Consider the following 23,979-nt stretch of genomic DNA (forward strand, 5'->3'; position numbering starts at 1 on the left):
TTTTATATCTTATCTTATTATTTTTGTATGACGAATTTAAATTATCAGCTTTGCTATACATCACGAGGCATAATATCCCGACAGATTCACGACAGCTTTGCAATCATATAATTTTGCTCCTGCCACAATACAAGGGAGGGCCCCACAATACAAGGGAGGACATTCATGGAATTAAGAAAAAATACATTCAGTGCAATTTACTTGTCGTGAATTCTTCGTGAGTTTTTTTGTCGGGATATTCGACATTTCTCTTAAATTATTGCTCTAATGTGACGCTCAAGGATTGACAAATATTCCTCTAAACTCAATTACAAGTATTCAGTTTGTCATCTCAAGAAGAAAAAAAAAAGTATTCAGTTTGTATCTTCAAGCGAGGATCTTCGCTGGGACCGTCCCATTTAGGGCCCCGCATGTTGGCAGTTTATTTAGTAGGAACGAGGTAGAAAGTCCCGCCAAGGATGGTTAGGGGACAAGGATGCAAATCATACCATCCACCTCACGAGGAACATGCTTCTATAATTTTGGACGTGTAATTTGTATTCTCAGTCTATCGACCATTTTTTTTAAGAAGTCAAAGAAATCGGTATCGAGGAAAATCGAACCATCCTGAAAATTCAGGCTGAGCTAGTTTTTGACGTGCAACTTTTTCTTTCCACTTTCACCTTGTATAATTCCTCCAAGGATTTCTATAACCTCGTTGCTTTTACGCAACACCCTTGTATAGAAGAATTACCTGACTTTTTGCAGCCTCTTGAACCATTTTTGACTGGAGAGTTAGTGAAGACTGATGTTGTTAACAAGCTCACCATGCATGCCAACTTTTTATACTCAAAAGTGATTCACTTGTTAAATACCACAAATCTGCAATATGTCATAGAAATTCAAAGACCACTGTTGAGTAACCAAGAACATTGAAGAAAAGAGAAAGCTAGAGAAGAAAATCAGAGTGAAATGTAAACTTTTTCATTGAATAAGAGTTTGTTACAATGATCTCTTATATAGGTTGTTATTGTAGGCACATACTATGCTACTGTGTATCAACCCTATTACATTGGACCCTAACATCCCTATAAACTAGGAAGTTAGTTATTTCTGTAACCAACTCTGAACTAGTGCCAGCTCATGTAACTTGCAGTGCAAGTAACTAAGGTGTAGTGTTAGCCTGTGGCACAAGTAATTGAGGAGTATTGTGTTCCTGCTGCTCATCATTCAATAATGATTCTTCTATCCTTTTTGTACTGTGTTTCAACATCCTCCCACAAGCTTGACCATGATAAATATTTATCATTCCAAGCTTGGATATAAATTGGTTGAACTTTGGAGGTGCTAAAGGCTTTGTTAGAAAATCTGCCAATTGCTCATGTGTTGATATAGGAAGAAGTCTGAGGATTCCTTTTTGAATCTTTTCTCTGACAAGGTGACAGTCTATTTCCAAATGCTTTGTCCTTTCATGGAAAACTGGATTGGATGCAATGTGAATTGCACTTTGACTGTCACAATACATGACTGGTTGTTTGCTGCTGTTGACTTTCAAGTCCTTTAAAAGGTAGAGCAGCCACTGAAGCTCACATGTAGCAGTGGAAAGAGCTCTGTACTCAGCTTCAGAGGAAGATCTGGAAATGGTTACTTGCTTTTTAGCTCTCCAAGATATGAGTGAAGAACCTAAAAAGAAGCAGAATCCAGTTGTTGATCTTCTGGAATCCACACACCCTGCCCAGTCTGCATCAACATAGCCCAGTAGTTGCTTCTCTGAACTTCTAGGGAAGAAAAGACCAAGACCAGGATTGTTCTTAAGGTATCTTAGTACTCTACAAGCAGCTTTGTAATGTGTGATTGTTGGGGAATTCAGAAACTGGCTCAGCTGCTGTGTAGCTAAAGAGATGTCAGGTCTAGTAGTGTTCAGGTATAACAGTCTGCCAATGAGCCTCCTGTAGCAAGACACATCTTCAAAAGGTGCACTTGTGTCTTGATGCAACTTGAGAGAAGTATCTAAAGGTGTTGATGCAGGCTTGGAACCTAAAAGACCAGAAGAATCGAGTAAATCCAAGCAATATTTCCTTTGAGAGACTGAAATGCCTGCTTTAGAGTGAGCAACTTCCAATCCTAAGAAATATTTGAGGATCCCCAAATCCTTAATCTTGAATTTAGCATCTAGAATGGACTTGATTCTTTGAAACTCAATCAGAGAAGTACCAGCCAATATGATGTCATCAACATAAATCAAAATTGCTGTAAAATCAGTGTTATGTTGAAGAGTGAATAAGGAGTAATCAGATGTGGACTGAGAGTAACCTTCATGAAGCAACAAAGCAGTCAATTTTTCATACCATTTTCTGCTTGCTTGTTTCAAACCATAAAGACTTTTCTGCAGTTTGCAGACTTTGCCAGGGAAACTAGAAACCCCTTCTGGTATACTCATGAATACATCCTCTTGCAAATCACCATGAAGAAATGCATTGTTAACATCTAATTGGTGTAAATGCCAGTTTTGAATAGAGGCAATAGCAAGAAGGGTTCTAACTGTAGTGAGCTTAGCAACAGGAGAGAAAGTATCAAAAAAATCCAGGCCCTCAACTTGATTGTAACCCTTAGCTACCAATCTGGCTTTGTACCTTTCAATAGAGCCATCTGCCTTATGTTTCACTCTATATACCCATTTACTGCCAATTGGCTTCACATTGGGTGGTAAATCCACAATGGACCAGGTACCATTAGCAGTCAATGCCTTTAATTCATCATTCATAGCCTTTAACCAATGTTCAGACTGACATGCCTCTTTATAGGTTTTAGGCTCAGTACTTTGAGTAATAGAAATGGAAAAGACTCTATGTGATGAAGAAAGATGATCAAAAGAGTGAAAATCAGTAATGGGATAAGAAATACCTGAGTTGACTGATTTTGATGATGAAATGGAAGAGTTATTGCAGATGTAATCTTTCAAATAGCCCGGGGCAGATTTGACTCTTGTAGATTTATGTATAACAGGTGGTGAGGGAAGAGGAGGGTTAGGGATGGAAGTGGAAGATGATGGTTCATTGGTGGAATTTGAAGTTGAATTGAAAGGGTCTGACACAGTTTCAGAAGGAGGAGTTTCAATAACAGGAGCAATATCATAATCTTGTGCTAGATGTGTATGATATTCCCATGAGACATTTGAAGGATTATTTTTATAAGGAAAAATACTTTCATGGTGAGTGACATTCCTAGAAACAAAAATTTCTTTGGAATGAGTGTCAAGAAGAATGACTCCTTTCATACCACTTTTATAACCAAGAAAAATACACTTTCTTGCTCTAGAAGCAAGTTTGACTCTGTGTGCCTGAAGAGTTGATGCATAAGCTAAAGAGCCAAAAACTTTCAATTGATGCATATCAGCATTTTGATTGTGTAATAGAAAATAAGGTGTTTGATTGTTTAAAATGGGGCTGGGCACCCTATTCATGATGAAGACTGCATGAACTGCAGCATATGACCAAAAAGTTTTAGGTAAGTGGGACTGAAAAAGAAGTGCTCTAGTGATGTTTAAAATGTGCTGATGTTTTCTTTCCACCCTTGCATTTTGTTGGGGTGTTTCAACACAGCTAGTTTGATGCAGAATGCCTTTAGAAGCATAAAACTGAGGCATATTGAATTCAGGGCCATTATCACTTCTAACAATTTTAACATGACAGTCATGTTGATTTTCAATTAAAGTGATGAAATCTATTACATGTTGTCTAGTTTCACCTTTAGATTTCATTAAGGTTATCCAAGTGAATCTACTAAAATCATCAACAGCAGTTAAAAAGTAAGAATGATTATGAACAGAAGAAATTGAAATAGGACCCCAAATGTCAAAATGCATCAATTCAAAGGGCTTTTCAGCTTTATTACAACTTTCAGGAAATGGTAATTTCCTGTGTTTAGCAAAGTGACACACATCACAAGTTGCTTTAGAATCTACATAGACAAAAGGAAACTGAGACTGTAAGGACTTCATTCTAGAAAAGGAAAGATGACCTAGTCTAAAATGCCAAAGGGCACTATCTGGTAAAGGAGCAAAGTGGGGAACAATCTTGCTTGCAGAACAAGTCAGCTTATTTGAAAGATTCAAGTAGTATAACTCCTCCCTTTTATCACCAGAACCAATCATCTTCTTGGTTTTCTTGTCCTGAATAAAACACTGGAAACCATTAAAACTCACAATACAATTTAAAAAATTTGTTAATTTGGACACAGAAATGAGATTAAAGTGAAATTCAGGGACATAGAGAACATCATGAATGATAAAATCATCAGAAAATTTAATGGTTCCAGATTGATTTGCCATAGTTAAATGACCATTAGGAAGTTTTATGTTAGTAGGAATGATTTCATTGTAAGAATGAAACCATTTTAGATTTCCACAAATGTGATCACTAGCTCCTGAATCAATGATCCAAGAACTTAGAGTAAAATTGTGACAAGTTAAAGAAGAACAGAAACTAGTACCTTGCCTGTCAGTTGGTGAATGACCAAGAGACATGGAAGAAGAAACCTGATTAGAAGCATGTGCAGTTTTTGAACCTTGGTTAAGAGATGAATTCTGAAGTAGAGACATTAACTTCTCATATTGCTCATGTGTAATAGCTGGAGCAGTAGTTTTGCTATCACCACATGATGAAGGCTTCTCATCATTAGTAACATCCTCCTTTGCAATATGATTAGCAGATGAAGAACCAAAAGTCTTTTGAAGGTGAGGTGGAACTCCATGTTTCTGCCAACAAGTTTCCACAGTGTGATTCTTTCTACCACAAAAAGTACACACACGTACACCATGTTTAGAATTGGTTCCTTGAGATTGTGATTTGCCAGAAGAATCTCCCTTGTACTTTCTGGAATCAGCATAGTTAATCAAAACTGAATCTTCACTAGGTGAAGTAAAATTTCCTTGTCTTTCATGTTGTAAAACCATGGAAAAGATTTTGTTCATGGAAGGTAATGGATCCATTAACAAAATTTGAGACTTAACCATAGCAAAATTCTCATTCAAACCAGTGAGAAATCTAATTGCATAAAGCAGATTATGATTGTGTCTAGCATTGCGCATGAATTCACAAGAACACCGTACTCTGCACACACAGTTTGGTACAGGCATATAGATCTCAAGCTCCTCCCACAAAATCTTCAACTCAGAGTAAAAGGCAGTTACAGACTTGGAATCTTGTTGCAAAGCATAGATTTCTTGCATAAGTTCAGAAATTCGTACCAAATCTCCTTGAGAAAATCTTTCTTTCAGATCGTTCCAAACATCACATGCATTTTCCATGAAAATTATGGATTGTGCAATTGAAGAAGATACAGAATTTACAATCCAGGAATGCACTAAGTTGTTGCAACGATTCCAAGGTCGAAACAGAGGATCAAAATCATCAGTGATAGGTTCAATTGTACCGTCAACGAATTCAAACTTCATTTTGCCTCCTAAAGCTCTTCGCATTGATCGAGCCCAGGAATGATAGTTTGAACCGTCCAAAACTGGAGAAACAGTGACAGATGAAGGTCCATCACTAGGATGAACGAAGAAAGGACTAGATTGATCGGTGAGAACATCGTTGTTACGAGGCGCCATTGATGGAGCTTGAGAAAGCTTGCGGAAGACGAATCAAAAGGCTCTAGATACCATGTTGAGTAACCAAGAACATTGAAGAAAAGAGAAAGCTAGAGAAGAAAATCAGAGTGAAATGTAAACTTTTTCATTGAATAAGAGTTTGTTACAATGATCTCTTATATAGGTTGTTATTGTAGGCACATACTATGCTACTGTGTATCAACCCTATTACATTGGACCCTAACATCCCTATAAACTAGGAAGTTAGTTATTTCTGTAACCAACTCTGAACTAGTGCCAGCTCATGTAACTTGCAGTGCAAGTAACTAAGGTGTAGTGTTAGCCTGTGGCACAAGTAATTGAGGAGTATAGTGTTCCTGCTGCTCATCATTCAATAATGATTCTTCTATCCTTTTTGTACTGTGTTTCAACAACCACATCATGTTTTTTCTTTTTGAACGTTATACATTAATCAAGTTACATCATTTATGTAGTGAATATCCTAACTAAGCTTCCTAGGTAACTATTCTAATCAGATAGATCTGAAGAATGTAGGTTTGTGAAATAATTCCCAAGTTACATCTTCTATCTATGATATAATAATATTATGTTTTACGATGTCTGAAAAATATTTTAGAACTAAATTTCAACTAATGTTCCAACATTTTCATATATAGCTAGCTCTTGCTTATTCCTATAAACAAATAAAGCACACTCATCCAGTCCAATTAAGAATCATAGTCAAATATTACCAGATCATATTCTCTTTGAAAAACTTTCTCTTGGTGAGTCTTTGTTGAATTGGTATGGTTTTATCACTTAAATAAGATATATATGGTCAATGCAGTGTAAAATATATATGGTCACTGCAGTCAATAAATTGAAACCGTTAGATAAAGATCAAACACACCTCATATTTTGACTTCAAACAAACTGAATTCAAAACAAAGAACTCAATGTGTGAGTCGTCCGATCCGTCATCTAACAATTTTTTGACAGCAGAAAATCTGAATCCAATTTTCTAATTTTCTGTCTTGAAAGTTAGTATGCAGACTTATCATCTGCTGAAAGCTCTGTATTAGGTAGAATTTGATTCTTTATAAGTTACCTGCAATTGATAACGTTAAATTATTTCAAACAGAAATGAGTGTAATGGAAATTATATAATCAGCAAGAGAGGGCAGAAGAGATATCAAGCAAATACCATATGCTGAATATGAAGCCAAAACAATAATGTGTGTTGAAGCTCTCTTGATAGAATACCAAAAGTGGGAGGTGCTTTGCAATGCTTTACAAGGACTATGGTATTGGTCTGAATAAGGCATTAATGGTTTTGTTTCTCCGTGTAAACAATCACAATAACTAGAAAACATGTCTGGTGGTGTCTGACACTGACATCAATCCAACACGTATTCATTTACTTCAATTTTCTCAAATAACAATTAGTCTCCGATGTCAATGTCTTGTTCGGTATCTTGCTTCATAAACCAAATTAAATCAATTTCTATTGGAAGCTTACAATTTCTAGAGCGAAATCAATTCCATGGTTTCCTACAGTCCATATCCACAGACCACGGTTGATAAGCAGTGTTTCTTTCAGCAAACCTTCCCCAAGTATCCCACCTAACATTGTCATGAGTCAGGTAGTTATCTGCGTAAGAGAGATTTCCAACAAACAACAATGTTGATCCTTTTGTTGGGTTCAATTCATAGTGAGAAAGTGTCTTGTTTGAACCAAAGCTCTGACCAAGATCGCCTGCAAAAAAAGCGCATCTTTAAGAACAAACATATTGCATTGTTTCTAAATTTGTGATGAATATTTCAATTGTTCCATGTTGTAAAGACTGAATATTTTCTACAAATATCACATAATTATGCGTTGAAAGATGGATAGCTGTAAAGATGGATAGTTGTATCAAATTATCAATCCAAATTGGAAAAAAAAAGTCAAAGAAAGTAAACAATGTGAGTACTAAACAAGGAGCCAGAGGCATACTGCATTAAAATTACTTACATATCACTCATGCCACTAATTTTTTTTATATTAGGATTTAGCACCTAATTTTATTTATTAATCTTTTACTGTTGCATTAACCTTCTGCTTAACATCTTTCTTTTCCAAATGCGATTTTCTTGACATATTATCAGCCTATAAATCAAAGTTTTGGCTTTTGAGATATGCCTATCGATTGAAATATTCAAAAGTATAAAGAAATGCTATGTAAAACTTACCTATATTTTCATGGGAACAATTTGCTTTTCGATATTCTCAAGTTGTAGCTCAATAGTATCCTTCCCTTTAGTTTTGAGGTCTCCCATCTGTTTTAACAGCAAAAACTTAAGATAAAGAAGCCAATAAACTGGACTCCACCATTTATATGAATGACAACTTCCCCCACTGACAGACATTATTGGAACACTCTAGAATCACATGCTCAATACATTACAAATTTCACGTATTAGAAATGTAGTGTATAGTGGAGCTGTTTACACCCTTAGAAATGTAGTATGAAGTTTTGTCAAGTAAATAGTTAGCCGTAAACAACCATATACTTTGGGAGCATTAAGGAGAATTGCTTCCAGCATTTACCTCTTACAATAAGCAGAAATGAGCAAATGAGAGCATTCATCACAAGCAGATTAATACAAGAAGAATGAAACGTGCTTTTATCTTCTCCGAGTTAATATCGATGACATACCATTTTCCAACTTTTATTTTTAGAGGGGTAAACATCATTTAACCCTTTTTTCAAACAGTTAACTAATAAAATTAAAATGGTTTGAAAATTACAAACAACTTCTAACATCTTCGGTGCCCAATATCCAAATTGGATGTATAAAACGAGGGGGGTGTAGATAGCAAAAGCAAGAGCATAGATTAAGCCCACTAAACTTTAGGCCCAATATTCAGTCTACCGTCTTCTTCCCTCGACAATGGCGAAAGCGAATCAAAACCCAAAACCCTGAAACGGTTCGCATAACTTTGCTAATTCTCAAAACCCTAAACCCCCAAATTCACCTCAATCTCTCAAATCTCTCTTTGCAATGTCAACAATCACGCTCAAAATCGCAACAAATGTGTTCCACAGACACCAAAATAACATCTCATTCTTCTCCAATAGCACCACTACAAGGAGAAATTTCCCCATTTCTCAGAAGAGGAGATCGCTTTTGGTACCAACAGTTTCAATGTCAGCAGCCACAAATGTTCAAACTTTTCTTGAAAAGTCTGCACCTTCAGCTCAAAACACTGCACTTCCAATAATGGTGATTATCTATAACTTGTTTCAATGCTCAAGTTTTGTTTTTTAGTAACCCAAGTTGTGAAATTAGTTTGATTTCATTGTGCGTTGTTCTAGAACACTGTTTTTATAAATTGGACTAGTGATGGATAAAGTTTCAATCTTGATGTTTACTAAAGTTGGACTTAGGGCCGTTTGGTTTGGCTTATTTTTGAGCTTATGAAAAATAGCTTATTTATTTGCATAAGCTCACAAATAAGTCAGTCCAAACAGGCCCTTATACTGCTTATAGGTTCAGAGATAAGATATAATTTCTCATGCAACTATATCATGTTATTTATATCCATATATCTTATACTTTCTGTAATAGCCATACAATTCCCTATGTTATGTATCTGTTTTAACACATTATAGCTATGCAATTTCCTTAACTATGTTTATGTTTCTAACACATAATTCAGAATCTTAATAGCCAAAAATTGTAGTTTATTCAAATTCTGCTGCATTGTAATGCTATATCGCTGTTGTTGCCGCTATTTGACAATGTTTTGTGCCATATAGTGTATCACGAAATAATAGATTTGTTTGAAATCCGCTATGCTATAGCGTGGATATTTGACAAAACTGATCTAATCACTTCTGCACGTGTCATTCTTATCTTCCCTTAAGATTTTATCCACTTCATTATTTTTAAGGGGGGAATTACATTTACCTCTTTTGAGATCTCTTTAAATAACATTGACACTCTCTCTAGTTTTGTAAGCAACACTAACCTCCCCTACTTATTTCTTGATGGGACACACACATCCCTAGCAACTTAGCGGAGTTGGTGCTCTGTTAACATAGGAGCCATTAGTTTTCCTCTGCTCATTCATTCATAAACTCTGCGCACCAGAATTTCATATGCCCCTCAACAGAATTCCAGTACTCATATGAAAGTTGATGCTTTACTCCAATGTTTAGTAGCACTAATCAACAAATTTTGTGTTATAAACCAGATAAAAATCTAGCTGTCATGTTAGTGCGATATATTTCTTCAAATTCCTGCCGCCAGTACGCCATTCTTTCACATAAATGGTCATCCAATTTTAGTTGCCCCAGAGTTTGGTCCGATGAAGTTAATAGTGGGCTGTAACTTTCATCCATAATTGCTCATGTCTTATGTGGCAATTGTATCTCGACCCTGTTAATGTTGGTCGTTACAGATAGATCTTTCATTCAATTTTGTCTAAGCACCATACATAGTCCGTGAGCAAAAGAGATGAAACATACCGACAAACTTGTTGCCAAATATTTTTTTGAAATATGAAACGTTGACCAAGCTATGTGAAAACCAGGGGAGTTGATCGTTTTTTTAAAATTAGAGGGGTGTTGAGTGTTATTATTAGAGGGGTGCAGATCCTCTCCATTTATGGAGGAAATTGCAATCTCAATTTCCATTCATAAGAATAGGACACATGGAAAACTTAACATCAACGATTCTGATTGATTCTCTGAATTATTATTTTAATTAATTAATTAACAAAACATGAAAAACCACCCACTTTCTGGAAAACCACACCACACCTCTCTCTCTCTCTCTCTCTCTCTCTCTCTCTCTCTCTCTCTCTCTCTCACTTGGAGCTCAGAACCTGGAGAATTTCTTAGCAACCCAATGCAACGCCACTGCCGACCACACATCATCACTCCGTTGTACCGCCACCATAGTCATGTTGCCGCCGCTGATTCCCCTTCTATTTGAGATGTATTGGATGTGGGTGTCAATTGTTCTGTTTATATCTCATCTCATGTTCGGCAACTCAAATTGATTATGGTTTATGAACAATCTATCCCAAAACAACAAGGCTATGTGACTGTAAACACAACACAAAATAATTATTATAACACAAGAATTTAAAGAGATTAAGATTGAATTTGAGGCATTTAACTGTAAACAGAACACAACAGTCACAAAATCAGAGATAGAGGAAATAGATTCGAACATGAGACGGCAAGCGGTGATATGGCGGTCGACTGAAATTGGTGATGGTCACTGTGTCAACGGCCAAGGATACATAGCTTTGTTGAAGACGAAGGGTACGGTTGCTGAACCAGACAAAGAAGGGTTGCAGATTTTTTTTTTGTGTTTTTTTTGAAATAAATATGTTTTAATTCATATCAGTAAGTGTAAGAAGGAAATAAATGTGAGCCATTGATTTCTAAGTTTTCCACGTGTCCTATTCTTATGAATGGAAATTGAGATTGCAATTTCCTCCATAAATGGAGAGGATCTGCACCCATATTAGAGACCTTAGGGGAGGTCAATCCCCCGTCAATGTAATTTTCCCTAATTTTTAATTCATTTTATCTGTTTGGAAGTTCTCTCCCTTAGGTTCACGCATATCTTAATAAAATCTGTTTCATATTTATAAGTATTTCTTACATGTCGTCCTGTCTTTATTTTTAAACGCTGGCTGTGAAACACTGATGTTTTTTGTTTATTCTGCTTAGGTTAACGCATGTACTGGAAAAATGGGAAAGGCTGTCATTAATGCAGCAGAAGCTGCTGGACTGAATGTTGTTCCTGTGTCGTTTGGGTGTGAAGAAGAGTCCGGACAGACTTTTGAGGTCTGTGGAAGGGAGTTCCTTGTGCATGGTCCATCTGACAGAGAGAGTTTTCTTGAATCCGTCCTTGATAAATATCCAAATTTGATTATTGTGGACTACACAGTACCAGATGCAGTCAATGGTATGCATCATTATTTTGAAGCATTTTTTCTTATCATTGGAGAGAAGTATAACTTAATATTCATTTTTTTAAATCTTGTTTTAGTATAAATTACGAAATCTTATATGTATGTGGCAGAGGAAAGCTAAAATCACATGTTTCAAATCAAGTATATTAGAACGAAAATCTGTACATTCTTTTGGAACACTACTATTTACATTTTAAGCATGAGTTGAGGATACTATAATTGATGGCAGAGAATATGTGGCTGTACTTGACCTTCACGTCTCTGGACTTTCACAATAGAGTTGTGATTGGACTTTTAATTTTTTTTGATTTGGGATTAGGATTATTTTATGAAGATTTTAATGGTGTTTGTGCTATTTATCCTTTTCCAGGCAATGGTGAGTTATACAGTAAGGTCGGGGTACCCTTTGTGATGGGGACAACCGGTGGAGATAGGGACTTGTTGTATAAGACTGTTCAAGACTCAAAGAATTATGCTGTGATATCCCCGCAAATGGGAAAGCAGGTAAATCATTGAAAACCTGGACCACTTTCCTATTTTTCACGACAATCACACTACTGTATTTTGTCATTCTTATGCTGCTATATTTTCCCTTTAGGTTGTTGCTTTTCTTGCAGCTATGGAAATTATGGCAGAGCAATTTCCTGGAGCCTTCTCTGGGTATTCCTTACAGGTATCTCTTTTGCTGTATTTACAGTTTGTGGCTGCGGGAATTCTTATATAGATCATGTCCAATTATAGGCCATTGAAATTTGAATCTCTCTTAGTGGTTTTCGGGTCACAATTTTCTTTGGTCCATTCTACCAACTATTGCGCTATACAGCGTTTGGCGTACCTTCTATTGGGCTACGCCAAGCATGTCCACAAAACCGCATAAAGACGAGACTCTAAAATATTTTCTACAATTATTTCATTCCTTATTTTTTGTCATAACATTCTTACTGAAACTAAAAGATAAAATGACATGATAATTTTACTCAAATTGGTAGCAGCCTGACCAACACGGTAAATTGAATCATGGAATTATGCCGAAAAATCAACAGAAACACAGATGAATAAATGGGAAATGGGTGTATTATTAATGATAAAGGAAATAGTACTAGAGCCTACTCTTAGAGCAAAGCTCCAACTCAGAGAAAATATTTATTCTCTGGCCCTAACATAATTAATCCCATCATACCCTCTCTCCTATGAATCTCCTTATACACTAAGGCTATTCCACTATCTGGCCACCTCACTGGTCTTAGGCTTTGTTTGGGAGTTTGGAGGGGGGGAAATATAGGGGGAAATGGAGAAATCTTTCACCTTTTTTTAAAGTGTTTTTTTAGAAAATGATAAATTAATGCTTGTGGTTAAAAAATTTCTAATCTTAAGAATATTATAACAACATAGATTAAATTTTGAAGAATTCATACAAACACTTCATCACAAATAGACAGATTGATCAAATAATATATGAACAATTTTAAATTGCTAGAAACTTGAATTGACTGCTGGGCAAGCATGGTTGTCAAACTCAAGTTAACTCATAGCATTCAGATACTGTTTACCGGACATATACGAAAATTAGTTAACTCGCCTATAAAACCCTGTGTGAGTACTTGCACTGAATCATGCATTTGAGGACTATTGATCGAGTCTATAATGAATCTGGTCTGGTCTGCATACACTCATTTAAATTTACAGATTGCTTGCGATAATATTGAAATTTTGTTGTTGTGGTTTGCTTTATGCGCATGGTCTGGCCTAGTCTGGTGTGCAACCTTTTGTTTAAGTAGGTCTGGCCTAGTCTGGTGTGCAACCTTGTGTTTAAGTAAATCGAATGGTACTGGCATGTCTTGTTTTAGAGAGTACTGTCCTGTGGAGTGCAGATTGTAATTTGAAAGAAAAATTGTGGTTACACTTAAATTAGTTCCATACTTATTGCCAGACCAAAAGTATTGTAAAAGATTCATTTCCTTACACAAGATAGTATTGTATACTCTATGTTGCTACTAGTTTGTGATTGGTATATTTTTATCTGGTTTCAGAGGGTAAATCTTGCTTGTATATATGCGCATAGTTAAACTGTTTCATGTTGGTAAAAATAACATTAGGTTTCATAAGTTCTTCAGTTTTATTGGATCTCGTCCTTTATTAAATCTTCAGTTTGATACAATATTAAAATCTGATGCATTCTTCCAAGATTGTAGGTATTAGAGTCTCATCAAGCAAGCAAAGTTGATGCATCTGGAACTGCCAAGGCTGTGATATCTTGCTTCAATAAACTTGGGGCTTCTTTCGATATGGACCAGGTGTGTTAGATCACATTGCATGGTTCATTTTGTACAACTCTGCATCGCATTTTTATTGACTGTTGCTAATCCCATTTTTCTGAGTAATGTGTATGATTTTATGCTGGCTGGCTCACAAACCGCACTGAAAAATTAGCATACTTATTTGTATCTTTGTATTACAAGAACCACAAATTCTTACTGGACTTTCCCCCTTCTTTCCAATGAATTTTGTCAGATACAATTGATCAGAGACCCCAGGCAACAAGTCGAAATGGTAGGAGTCCCAGAGGAGCATTTGTCGGGTCACGCGTTTCATATGTATCATTTGACATCACCAGATGAAACGTAAGAATAACATTTTCATTTTCTTCTCTTGTTCTTTTAGGTTTTAACATATTTCTTGTAACTTACTAATTTTTCTTTAATTGTGTGTTGTTTCTTTTTAAAATTGTTGCAGAGTTTCATTTGAATTCCAACATAATGTTTGTGGTAGATCAATATACGCTGAGGGTACTGTTGATGCTGTTCTATTTCTTGCTAAGAAGGTGCCTATACTTCCTTTCAGTTTACTTCTCTTGTCATCCAATTTATCAATCTTTATGTACATGATTAGAGTGATTTACATCTAACTAGTTGTATATTTCAAGTAGTGCATTTCTCACAATGGTGTTGCAAAACTTTTTAACGCATGCATCCAATCAAACCAGTTAATGATGTCATTTTGTTACATTAGTTTGTAAATTATCTCCACAAATATCTAGAAAGTGAAAAATGTTATTGGATACATGTGTAATTTTTTTTTACACTTTTGGTACGTAGCAGTTAATCTCTTCCTGTAATTATAATGCTATCAAGAAGATGGCATTTTACTATGTTGTGTTGTTTAACATAATAATATTTACTTCTTCAATCATTCACCTTATAACTGTTTCTGATTCAAAAATTATTTGATGTATGCAGATCGAAGCAAAGGATCCCAAGAGAATATACAATATGATTGATGTTTTGCGAGAGGGAAGTATGAGATAAACATTTCTATATGGAATATGATGCTAGACGTCACCTGTAGAAGTTGCTTGATAAAGCAATTTTCATCTTCTGTCCATTTTTCGTGTCTATTTATTTGAGGAAAGTTTAGTGACATCACCATAATATGTGCTATTGTGAGTCGTCCAAAACTAAGTGTTTTTGTATCAATTTCAGTTTCTCATTACTTTTATTAATCATGAAACCTCAAAAGCAATTTTGATTTATCTATCTTTTTCCAATTATTCATAAATTACCCAAGTCAACTTAACCAATCTATTGATGTGTTTGGATAAGTTACGCAATCGAGTATTTTATTTAATCAGCCATTTTAAATAATTGGACTGAATGTTAGTAATTTTTGTGTTGCTAATTATTGAATGTTTTGTCAAAAAAAAAAAAATTGAATGTTAGTAATAATTCTTGAATCGGAGGTTGTTAAAATAAATCGCGGTACAATTCATTCGTGTATTTTCCCTTAAAAAAAAAAAAAGAATGTATATTCATGTATTTTAACGAATTCAAATAAATAATGAAAGGTACTTACGACTCAACTCAGATCATAAAAGATTACAACAATATTCTAGGAAGCAAATTTGAATACGGTATGTAATTTTCCACTTTTCAGCACTTGGTGACAGTGTGAGTCTCGCCGATAGATTCTTTGAAACAAAAAATAATAATGTGAATTTCGTTGATAGATGGAACAAAAAATCATAATGAACAAATAGTTTAAGTTGATACTAGTATTTAATTAAGTCTTTCCCTAAAAAAAACAGCAACAGCTATATTTAAGTCCCGTTTGTTTTGGATTTTTTTTCAAAAAAACTTAAAAAAATTTATTTTTCATTTTTAAATGTTTGTTTAAGATTTTTTAGAAAAATCATTTTATCAAAAAAAAATTTATTTTGACCCAAAAATGAAAAGCTAATATGATTAGCTTTTCTCAAAATCTATTTTTTTTCAACAAGAGGTAACTCATGTACATGTTAAAACTCATTTTTTTTTAAATGGATTTTTATGGGTAGTACACAAACAAAAATAGCTTCAGATTTTTTTTAAAATCTTTAAAAATTAATCTCTAGATTCTTTTAACACAAAATCTAGCTTTTTAAAGCTAAAACAAGCGCACCCTTAATGTTCGTTTAAAGATTTTGATTTGTTTTTTAATAGTTGCCATATTTGTTTGCGCTAAACCAACGGGTTACAAATTACAATAACATGATTCAAGAACAATCTGAAGACGTGAGCTAATAGTTTCTCTTAATTTAACTGAAAGTCTGGATAAAATAATAAAAATAATGACATGTATCCAAAAGTCAAAGCATATAAACAATGCAATCATCCATTTTGCCATCCCTACATATAAGTGAATTTCTTTTTCCACCCTCCAAGCTTCTCGCGCGCCCAATTTTCGGATTAATCCAAAAAAATGAAGGGTTTTTGAGATTGAAAAGTCGTAGGTCGCGCGAAAAGCAAGTAAGATGAGATAAAAGAATTCTCTTATGAAATGTCATGTCATGACCCTTTATAAGAAACAGGTTCATAGCCCTTACCAAAACTAAACCAATGAATATTAAATTCGATGTGAAATAATTCAAAAAACCTATTTTAAAAAATCATTTTTTTTTCACAAATAGTAAAAAAGTGAGTGAACAGTATTTAACACCACCATTAGAGATCCTACATTGTTTCAGTTTTTCAAAATCTAATCAATTATGGATGGTACAAAATAACAGTTTGTTCAAAATTCGATACGCTATAGTACCCTATAACAGCACTCTAGCCACTTCCGCTGCGCTAGTGTCACTATTTGACAATATTTTGTACCAAATAACTAGAACGTAATGATAGCGATTTGTTCAAATTCCGCTTTGCTACAGTGCAGTTACGCTGTAGCCGCTCCGCTTTGCTATAGTGCAGTTACGCTGTGTCTGCTATTTGACAACATTGCCACAAACATAAGGATTGCTTGCACAATTATACAAATCAAACTAAAAAAAGTCAGAATACCTTTTCTCAGATACTATAAGGTTCACACTTCACACCAATAGTTAATACAAAACCAAATCATATATCGATTCCAATCACAACCCTTTCTAAAGTCTAAAAACTAAATCTCCTAATTCTCTTCAATGTACAAACTTTTAAAGCTTTCATCCCCTATCAAATCTAAACAGAAAACATAGTTTTATGTCCTAAGAAACTGAAAAGTAATAAATTAGTTTTGGCATTGATGGATTAAGATCCTAAAATTCAACTGATCCATCCATTTGAAAACTGTTAGCAGTAATTTTGGACTTGTAATAATATGCCAAAACTACATAATCAACAAACCAGTGCAAATACTGGTTTTCAACTAGCTGCCACAGCATTAGCTCTAGGATTTGTGTCAAGTAGTTGACGCAGCTTTGCACCAGAATTTGGTTTGCTCTCACAGAAACCATTTTCTTCCTCTGCAGCTCTATCATCAGGATTGGAATTATCAACTCTTGACAGTAAGTTTTCTGTACTTACAGGTGTAGCCCTCTTGTCAATGCCGTTCAAAATTATCTCTTCTGTTTGTCCCAGTTGAGTGTTTTCCAGCTTTTCCTGAGTCAAAATTATCTATACTCAGTATCACAAAGTAATCGTGAACGATGTAGCAGCGATGCTTCATATTGAAGGTGCCATGTCATGTGTCTGACACCAGCACGACATTGACATTTGTAGTTACATTTAATTACTCTATTTAGTCAAATTATTACCGGTGTCAATGTGTCAATGTCGTATCCAGTGTCCGTGTCCATGCTTTGTAGCCTATGAAATGCCAAGATATAAATAATTTTATGTATGCATTACCTTTAATGTAGCATTTTCAATCTTCAGCTTCGCCGAATTTTCAGCCAATTCATTCATTTCCGATTTCAGCGCCAAATTCTCAGCAGTCAATGCATCGACTCTTCGTGCCAATTCTTCAGCCTCGGCCTGTACAGAGGAGATAAGAACGTATGTCATGAACTTTCCTTTTGTGAGAATATTTTCTTTCAAAGGCTACATGTACATGCATCAGGGCCGTGTTTGGGTAAATAACTTAATTGAGCGCTTGTAGCATAAACGTTTATCATATAAGTGTTTATGTATAAACTACTATAGCAAAATATAAATTAAAGTCAAATTGTTTCCATATTCTAGAAGTTGTTTTCATAAACTATCCTGGTGAGCTTATGGAATAAGCTGAAAAGAGCTTATGGCCATGCCATAAGCTGTTTCTATATGCTCTTCCGAACAGTCTCACGTGTTTATGTTGATAAGCTCAAATAAGCCAATCCAAACAAACGCATAAAAACACGTGACAATTAAAAAAACACGGACACGTGAAACAAAAATTGCAAATTTGCAACAAATCATACCTGCTTCCTAAGCCTGGATCTTCTTGCAGATTCACGATTTGACTGTTTCCTCCTCTCACGTTTCAGCTCACGCTCATTCTAAGGAATTTAGACCAAGAATTACTTTAGTGTCAGTAAAAGACGAGGATGCCGCATTATTGTTGTGTGATTCAAAAGAATCTCTAATGTACTAGATGTGAGAAATGAACCATTAGTAGAACTAAAATCTTAACAGTACCTGCATCCAAGCTTCAGGAGGCAAAACTCCACAAGGTTGTGGAGCACTGGTGGAAATAGGAGAAGGGTTCCTCAGGTCCAGTGATGTGGTCATACCTGAAGAAAGTACAGGTCCAACCATTTTTTCTGCAGCACTGGTTGCGATAACTGACACCGTCTTTTTGGAAGCAGCAGTCTCTTTGGAAACTTGACTGTCTTGCATCTCAGCTTTCCCTTCTCCATCTATTCAAATAATTAATACCTTAAGTTACTAGTAGATAACGTTTTATCGATAAATGCATCCATATGACACCAAAAAAATTGAATGTAATTAACTCTGAAACGAGGTGCCAGTCTTGGTATCAAATAATTCAAATTAATCAGAAATTTAAAAGCATGGCAAGTTCACCTTATCATGCATTAACAATTGGATGGTATTTATTTATCAAGATCATACTCAATGAATTGTTGACACTATGGTTACAGTCATGACATGACACCAGAAGTATATTTGTAATCCAGAACAACTATTATTGTTTATCATACCAGTGGTTGTTGGTGTCCCATCCCGGCTTCTTTTCCTTGTTCCATTGGTCTGTGCATAGCATTGGCAAACATTTTCATGCTTCAATTTTCCGGGTCATTATAAATAAGACAGACTACTAGTGTACGCAACTGGGAAAAAATTATAATAGCCAAAAATTTCTCACCCCTGTAGTGTTGCCATCACTTCCATCGCTGGAACCCTCAGTATCCACACTGTTGATATATCATCATAAAATTATTCAGTTATCCACATGAACCTAATAGAGAAACAAACTCGTACAGCAAGGAGACATAGGAAGTGCAGTTAATTCTGGTAATCATCCTACTGAACAAACCTCCGTGATAGCTGGTTTTCAGCTCCACGCTCAGCACTTTCAGCATTGCCATTGCCTATTGACATTGCAAGCCCGTCAAATCCTTTCAATTTTTTCATTAAACCCTGATCAGTGTTTCCAGATGATTTGGTTGGTGTCTCTATGCTTGTAGGTGTCCCAGCCTGCATAGTTCCCCCCAGGTCAAATCCATCATAATTTACAGTATTCAGTGGATCAAAAGATTCGGAATTTTGAAGTGATCTCAGAAAAAATCAAAACTTACAGCAGGCGAAGATGGAATTCCTTGACCATTTGAATTCGACCCCTATATTTTACCAATATAATTCATAAGTACATAGATAAACATTCAACCACAAAGGTTTGGTACATTAAGTACATCAAAGAACGAAGAAGTTAATTAGTAATATAAAAATTTACTAGTATAAAAATAACCTTTGATGGTCCATATTCATAAATTAAAAGTGCAACTTAAATCAACTAATTCACAATAGTCTAAACAAAAATAAACATAAATTTCGGCGGGTGAGAGAAGCATAAGCCAATATTGCGAGAATGTAAACTTACAATGGCAACGGCAGGATGAGTATAAACCCCTCCATGTGAATAAAATGGTGGTGCATATGGCGGCCCATATGGATGCATCATAGGCTGAAAGAAACAATAAGTTGGCAAATTATTCATCCCTTCGAGCAAGGATGTACACAAGGACAGGAACACAGAAATATCAATGGTATAACAAAATAAATGATCCTATGGAGCACTACCTGTGGTGGTCCCCACATGTATGGGTGAGGAGCATGACCAGGAGCAGCAGCTGAGTTGAAATATGGTGGAATGTTGACTCTTTGCCCATAATATGCCTGAAGATATAACAGAAACTTTAAATCACCAAAAGTAGTTTTTAATGGGCAATTCTTTTCAAAAGTGAAAGCAATCTGGGACCGATGTAAATCACGTCATAGATACCATAGTCCGTTCCCCACAGATTATCAAATCCAGTTGCAAGTTGTGACACTATGCCGAATTTGAGAGCCAATCAAAATGGGGGAAATTTCAAATAAGGTAGCTAAAGTTTTCATGAAAATATGTAGGAGCAGATTACTGACATTGAAGCACGGTACAAACAGAGACGATGAAGACAACTCCACATTGGTTTATAAATATCAATATGTAGATCATAAAAGTCTTCAAAAGAGTAAAGTAGCTAGTATGGAAATCAACAAAGTCGGCCACACCTTTAAACTACTAAACTTTTTCAAGATTAATTTTCATGCACTGACAGTGTAAGACTTTTTACAATGTTAACCAATCACAAACCATCATTTGTGCGCTTTTACGATTTATATGATTGAAGTTAATTTTTTTTAATTAATGATCTTATGGTTATGATTGATTGCCAGTGTAAAAATAAATTTACATTGTCCGTGCATATCAATTAAATCTTACTTTTTATGGAAATATCGTTATTATTTTTATATTATACTATATACTTCAATTACTAAAGTTTCAAAGCAATTACACTGAAGTGAAGATAGCTAAACGGATAACAAAAACGAAAACTCCAGGTATAAAGGAAATGAAAGCAAAAGGTTGGTAACCTGCATGGCAGCCCAATCAGGATAGACGTGAACATTCGACGGGTTGGCTTGATTGGTCTGATCCTGTTATTAACAAGAAAGTAATAATAGTATTTAGCTACATGCATTATAAAATGTTTTAACATGGGCATACACTATGCTTACAGTTGTTACAGGTGAAGAAGGCCTTTCAATCTTAACGGATTTTCCATCCTCGCTGTTTCCCATGAGATAAGCACCAAGATTGAGTCAAATACTTCCTTAGAAATTATTCAACTGCACTAAACAAAAGGCATGTAAACAGTTATCAGCTATCAAACGAGAAAGATAAACACAAAGCAAACAATAAAAAAGCAACAGAAAGGAAGAACAATTCAAACATTTAAAATCTATGAAGCAGCGACACAGATATGGACACTCGTTACTGACACGCAAACACCGATAATCATTTGATAAGATAGAAGTGATTGTATGTAATTACACGTGTCAGTATCAGCCATCAACACATGTCAGGCGTACATTTGGGCACACCTTTAATTTAAAGAGTTGGTTTTAAAATCATTGATTGATTCAGCAATAAAACAATACAATCAGATACAAACAACATATATTAGATAATTAACTTCTAGTTAATTGACACTGACCTAGTAAGCTACTATAGAGAAAATTCAACATATAAACATTAGATTTTCTTGCTAAGGACAACAAATAAAATCAAATCAAACCAAAGACCTTAATTAGTCAATCAATAACTGAACCTTATAGAGTCAAAGATGTCTTTTTGCTACCCCACAACACAAACAAGTCACGTACAATAAGATAGCAATCACAAACTGACACACCTTATCATAATTAACATGACAAAAAAGCCCTTCAACTTTTTTGCAAAAATACAACTTTTTCAGCTATTTACATACTTTAATCCCGATCCAAAATACCCTTTATTAATTTTCATCTATTTCACAAAGCAAAACTAAAATTTACAAAATTTATCAAATCAACGTAAAAAAAAACTGAATATAAACAAATTAAGCACATCTGAATATAAACAAATTAAGCACATAAGTTCAAAGATTTTGACATACATAACACAAGATCCAGGTTACAGAAAATTCACTCTATGCTTCAATTTTCAGTGTTTTAACGAACAAAAAAAAAATCAAACTAAACCATATAATTTCTTTTTCGGTGAATAGATTTCTTCAATTATTTTTCATTAATAAATAAAGTTGAATAAACCTAAAACAAAATCAGATTTTTTTCACGTTGACGTAGAAATTGAAAGAACAAAACAACGTTGGTAAAAAAACAAAAACAGCGAAATTCAACGTACCTGAAAGATACACGACAACAACAACAACAACAAAAAAAACGTGAACAAAATCAAAAACCCACTTCGAAGAAAATAAGGAACATAAAAAAACAGCAATACTCGGAGGAACAAAATTATTACCCTTCCTTAAATGAACGAAAATGGTAAAAAAATCTCTTTCTCTCACTAGTTTCTCTCTCTTGAAAAAAACGAGGGAAAGGGGTTTGCTTTGAGAAAAAGGGGAGAGGTGGAAGAAAAGAGAGAGAGAATGCGAATTCCACGTCACCACATGCACGTGTCGTTTGAGGAGCTGGCGTATTTGTACACCGTATATACGGTTTGTTTTGGTGAGGTGGCCATTTGTTTATTTGAATTGATTAGAACCGTACATGTGGTGAGTGATTGGGAGGTTCAACCTAGCTAAGTAAGCACAAGACAGATCTCTCATCATGTGGTGCACTTACGTGTCTATGGTATTTAATGTATTTTTTACATAAGATTTTTTTATGAGTAATGATATTTTGACATCCATTTGATGACAACTTTGTTGACAACCTTGTTTTTCTCACTTCTTATTGGTCAAAAACAATGGAGAGAGGAAAAGGAAGAGAGAGGATACCAATATCATGTGAGTATGAGAGAGAAAGTTGTCAAAAAGTGGTTGTCAAAATATCATTTCTCTTTTTTTATTCATCGTATTAGAATCTTTGATTGATATCTTATATTTTTGTTTGATAAAAGAATTTATAATTAACTCCCTTTCAAAAAAACAAAAATAGAGATAAAAAATTGCAAGTCGATCTTCAACAGAGATTTGCTGTCATGCTTTGGAGTATGTGGAAGCATCGTAATCTCAAACTATGATAAAACGAAAATGAGTTTTGTTTTTATGTTGTTGAGGGTTGGGTGGCAACACACGTTCCATCGAGTGATTCTTTTGTACCACAAGGTTTGGTTTTCAGCCAACACGGGTTTCAAATAACAATAAATACAACTAAGTGACAGAAGTCGTGACTGTGTAGATTCAAATGTAATATTGACTCTGCTTTCTCATTCATATGGAATCGTACCAACATTGGAACTTGTTTACATGATGAAAAAAGAATTTATGTGCTTTCCCAAATTGAGTTTTCCAACAAAGTACTCAGTTGATGTGGGTGAAGATCTGGGCTTGTTCCATGCGTTACAATGGTTGGCATTAATGAAGTTCGATAGTGTGGATATTGTGACTGACTCAAAGGTAACAACTGATGATTTTGATAAAAGGAAAATAGCTGATAATTTATAACTTAACTCCATTTAAAAAAAACAAAATGAAAATGAGTTTTGTGTTCACGTTGTTGATCGAGCACAACACCTAGTAGAGGGTTAGATGGCAGCGCACATTCCTTTGAGTAATTCTCTCGTACCACAAGATTTGGTTTCCAGCCAACACGACTGGGTAGATTCATATGTAATATTGATGTTGTTTTCTCATCTCTATGGAATCGTATCAGCGTCGAAATCTGTTTAAGTGATGAAGAAGGTATTTATGAGCTTTCCCAAACTGAGAGTTTTCCAACAAAGTACTCAGTTGATGTGGGTGAAGCTATGGGGTTGTTCCATGCACTACAATGGTCGGCATAATGCAATTCGATAGTGTGGATTTTGGGACTGACTCAAAGGTAACATCTGATGCTTTCAACTCCTCTCGAATTGATGTTACGGGGTGTGGTCACATCATTAAAGCATTAACCTATTTTCCACACTTTTTACAAACTCTAGGATGCAGTCT

General features: G+C 35.0%; 2 protein-coding genes and 1 long non-coding RNA gene across 8 annotated transcripts; 1 reads left to right on the forward strand and 2 right to left on the reverse strand.

Moving 5' to 3' along the window:
• Window positions 1-95: 95 nt before the first annotated feature.
• On the reverse strand, window positions 96-7,291 carry LOC146897611 (uncharacterized). The gene is made up of 3 exons (XR_015022685.1): window positions 6,774-7,291; window positions 6,480-6,677; window positions 96-861 (listed from the first exon to the last, which is right to left on the reverse strand). It is a non-coding gene; the product is annotated as an uncharacterized LOC146897611 (long non-coding RNA).
• Window positions 7,292-8,548: 1,257 nt separating this feature from the next.
• Window positions 8,549-15,075, forward strand: LOC146897612 (4-hydroxy-tetrahydrodipicolinate reductase 2, chloroplastic-like). Its single transcript, XM_085738749.1, has 8 exons — window positions 8,549-8,836; window positions 11,302-11,539; window positions 11,917-12,050; window positions 12,145-12,219; window positions 13,739-13,840; window positions 14,058-14,167; window positions 14,280-14,367; window positions 14,783-15,075. Exons 1-8 carry the CDS (start codon window positions 8,615-8,617, stop codon window positions 14,849-14,851), a joined length of 1,038 nt encoding a protein of 345 aa, XP_085594875.1. The 5' UTR covers window positions 8,549-8,614; the 3' UTR covers window positions 14,852-15,075.
• Window positions 15,076-16,791: 1,716 nt separating this feature from the next.
• On the reverse strand, window positions 16,792-22,431 carry LOC146897613 (common plant regulatory factor 1-like). Of its 6 annotated transcripts, none has more exons than XM_085738751.1 (13): window positions 22,347-22,431; window positions 21,059-21,169; window positions 20,915-20,977; window positions 20,081-20,176; window positions 19,881-19,964; window positions 19,579-19,620; window positions 19,317-19,477; window positions 19,146-19,194; window positions 18,982-19,030; window positions 18,458-18,678; window positions 18,241-18,318; window positions 17,690-17,815; window positions 16,792-17,440 (listed from the first exon to the last, which is right to left on the reverse strand). In XM_085738751.1, exons 2-13 carry the CDS (start codon window positions 21,119-21,121, stop codon window positions 17,204-17,206), a joined length of 1,269 nt encoding a protein of 422 aa, XP_085594877.1. In that variant the 5' UTR covers window positions 21,122-21,169; window positions 22,347-22,431; the 3' UTR covers window positions 16,792-17,203. The 6 variants fall into 6 exon arrangements, with proteins under 6 accessions (XP_085594877.1, XP_085594878.1, XP_085594879.1 ...); XM_085738752.1 differs by having other exon boundaries at window positions 21,059-21,174; XM_085738753.1 differs by having other exon boundaries at window positions 22,227-22,431.
• Window positions 22,432-23,979: the final 1,548 nt, after the last annotated feature.

This window comes from Medicago sativa, chromosome 8 (genome assembly GCF_051527215.1).
Source record: "Medicago sativa cultivar Bolivia chromosome 8, Bolivia_mono, whole genome shotgun sequence".
Taxonomy (NCBI): Eukaryota; Viridiplantae; Streptophyta; class Magnoliopsida; order Fabales; family Fabaceae; genus Medicago; species Medicago sativa.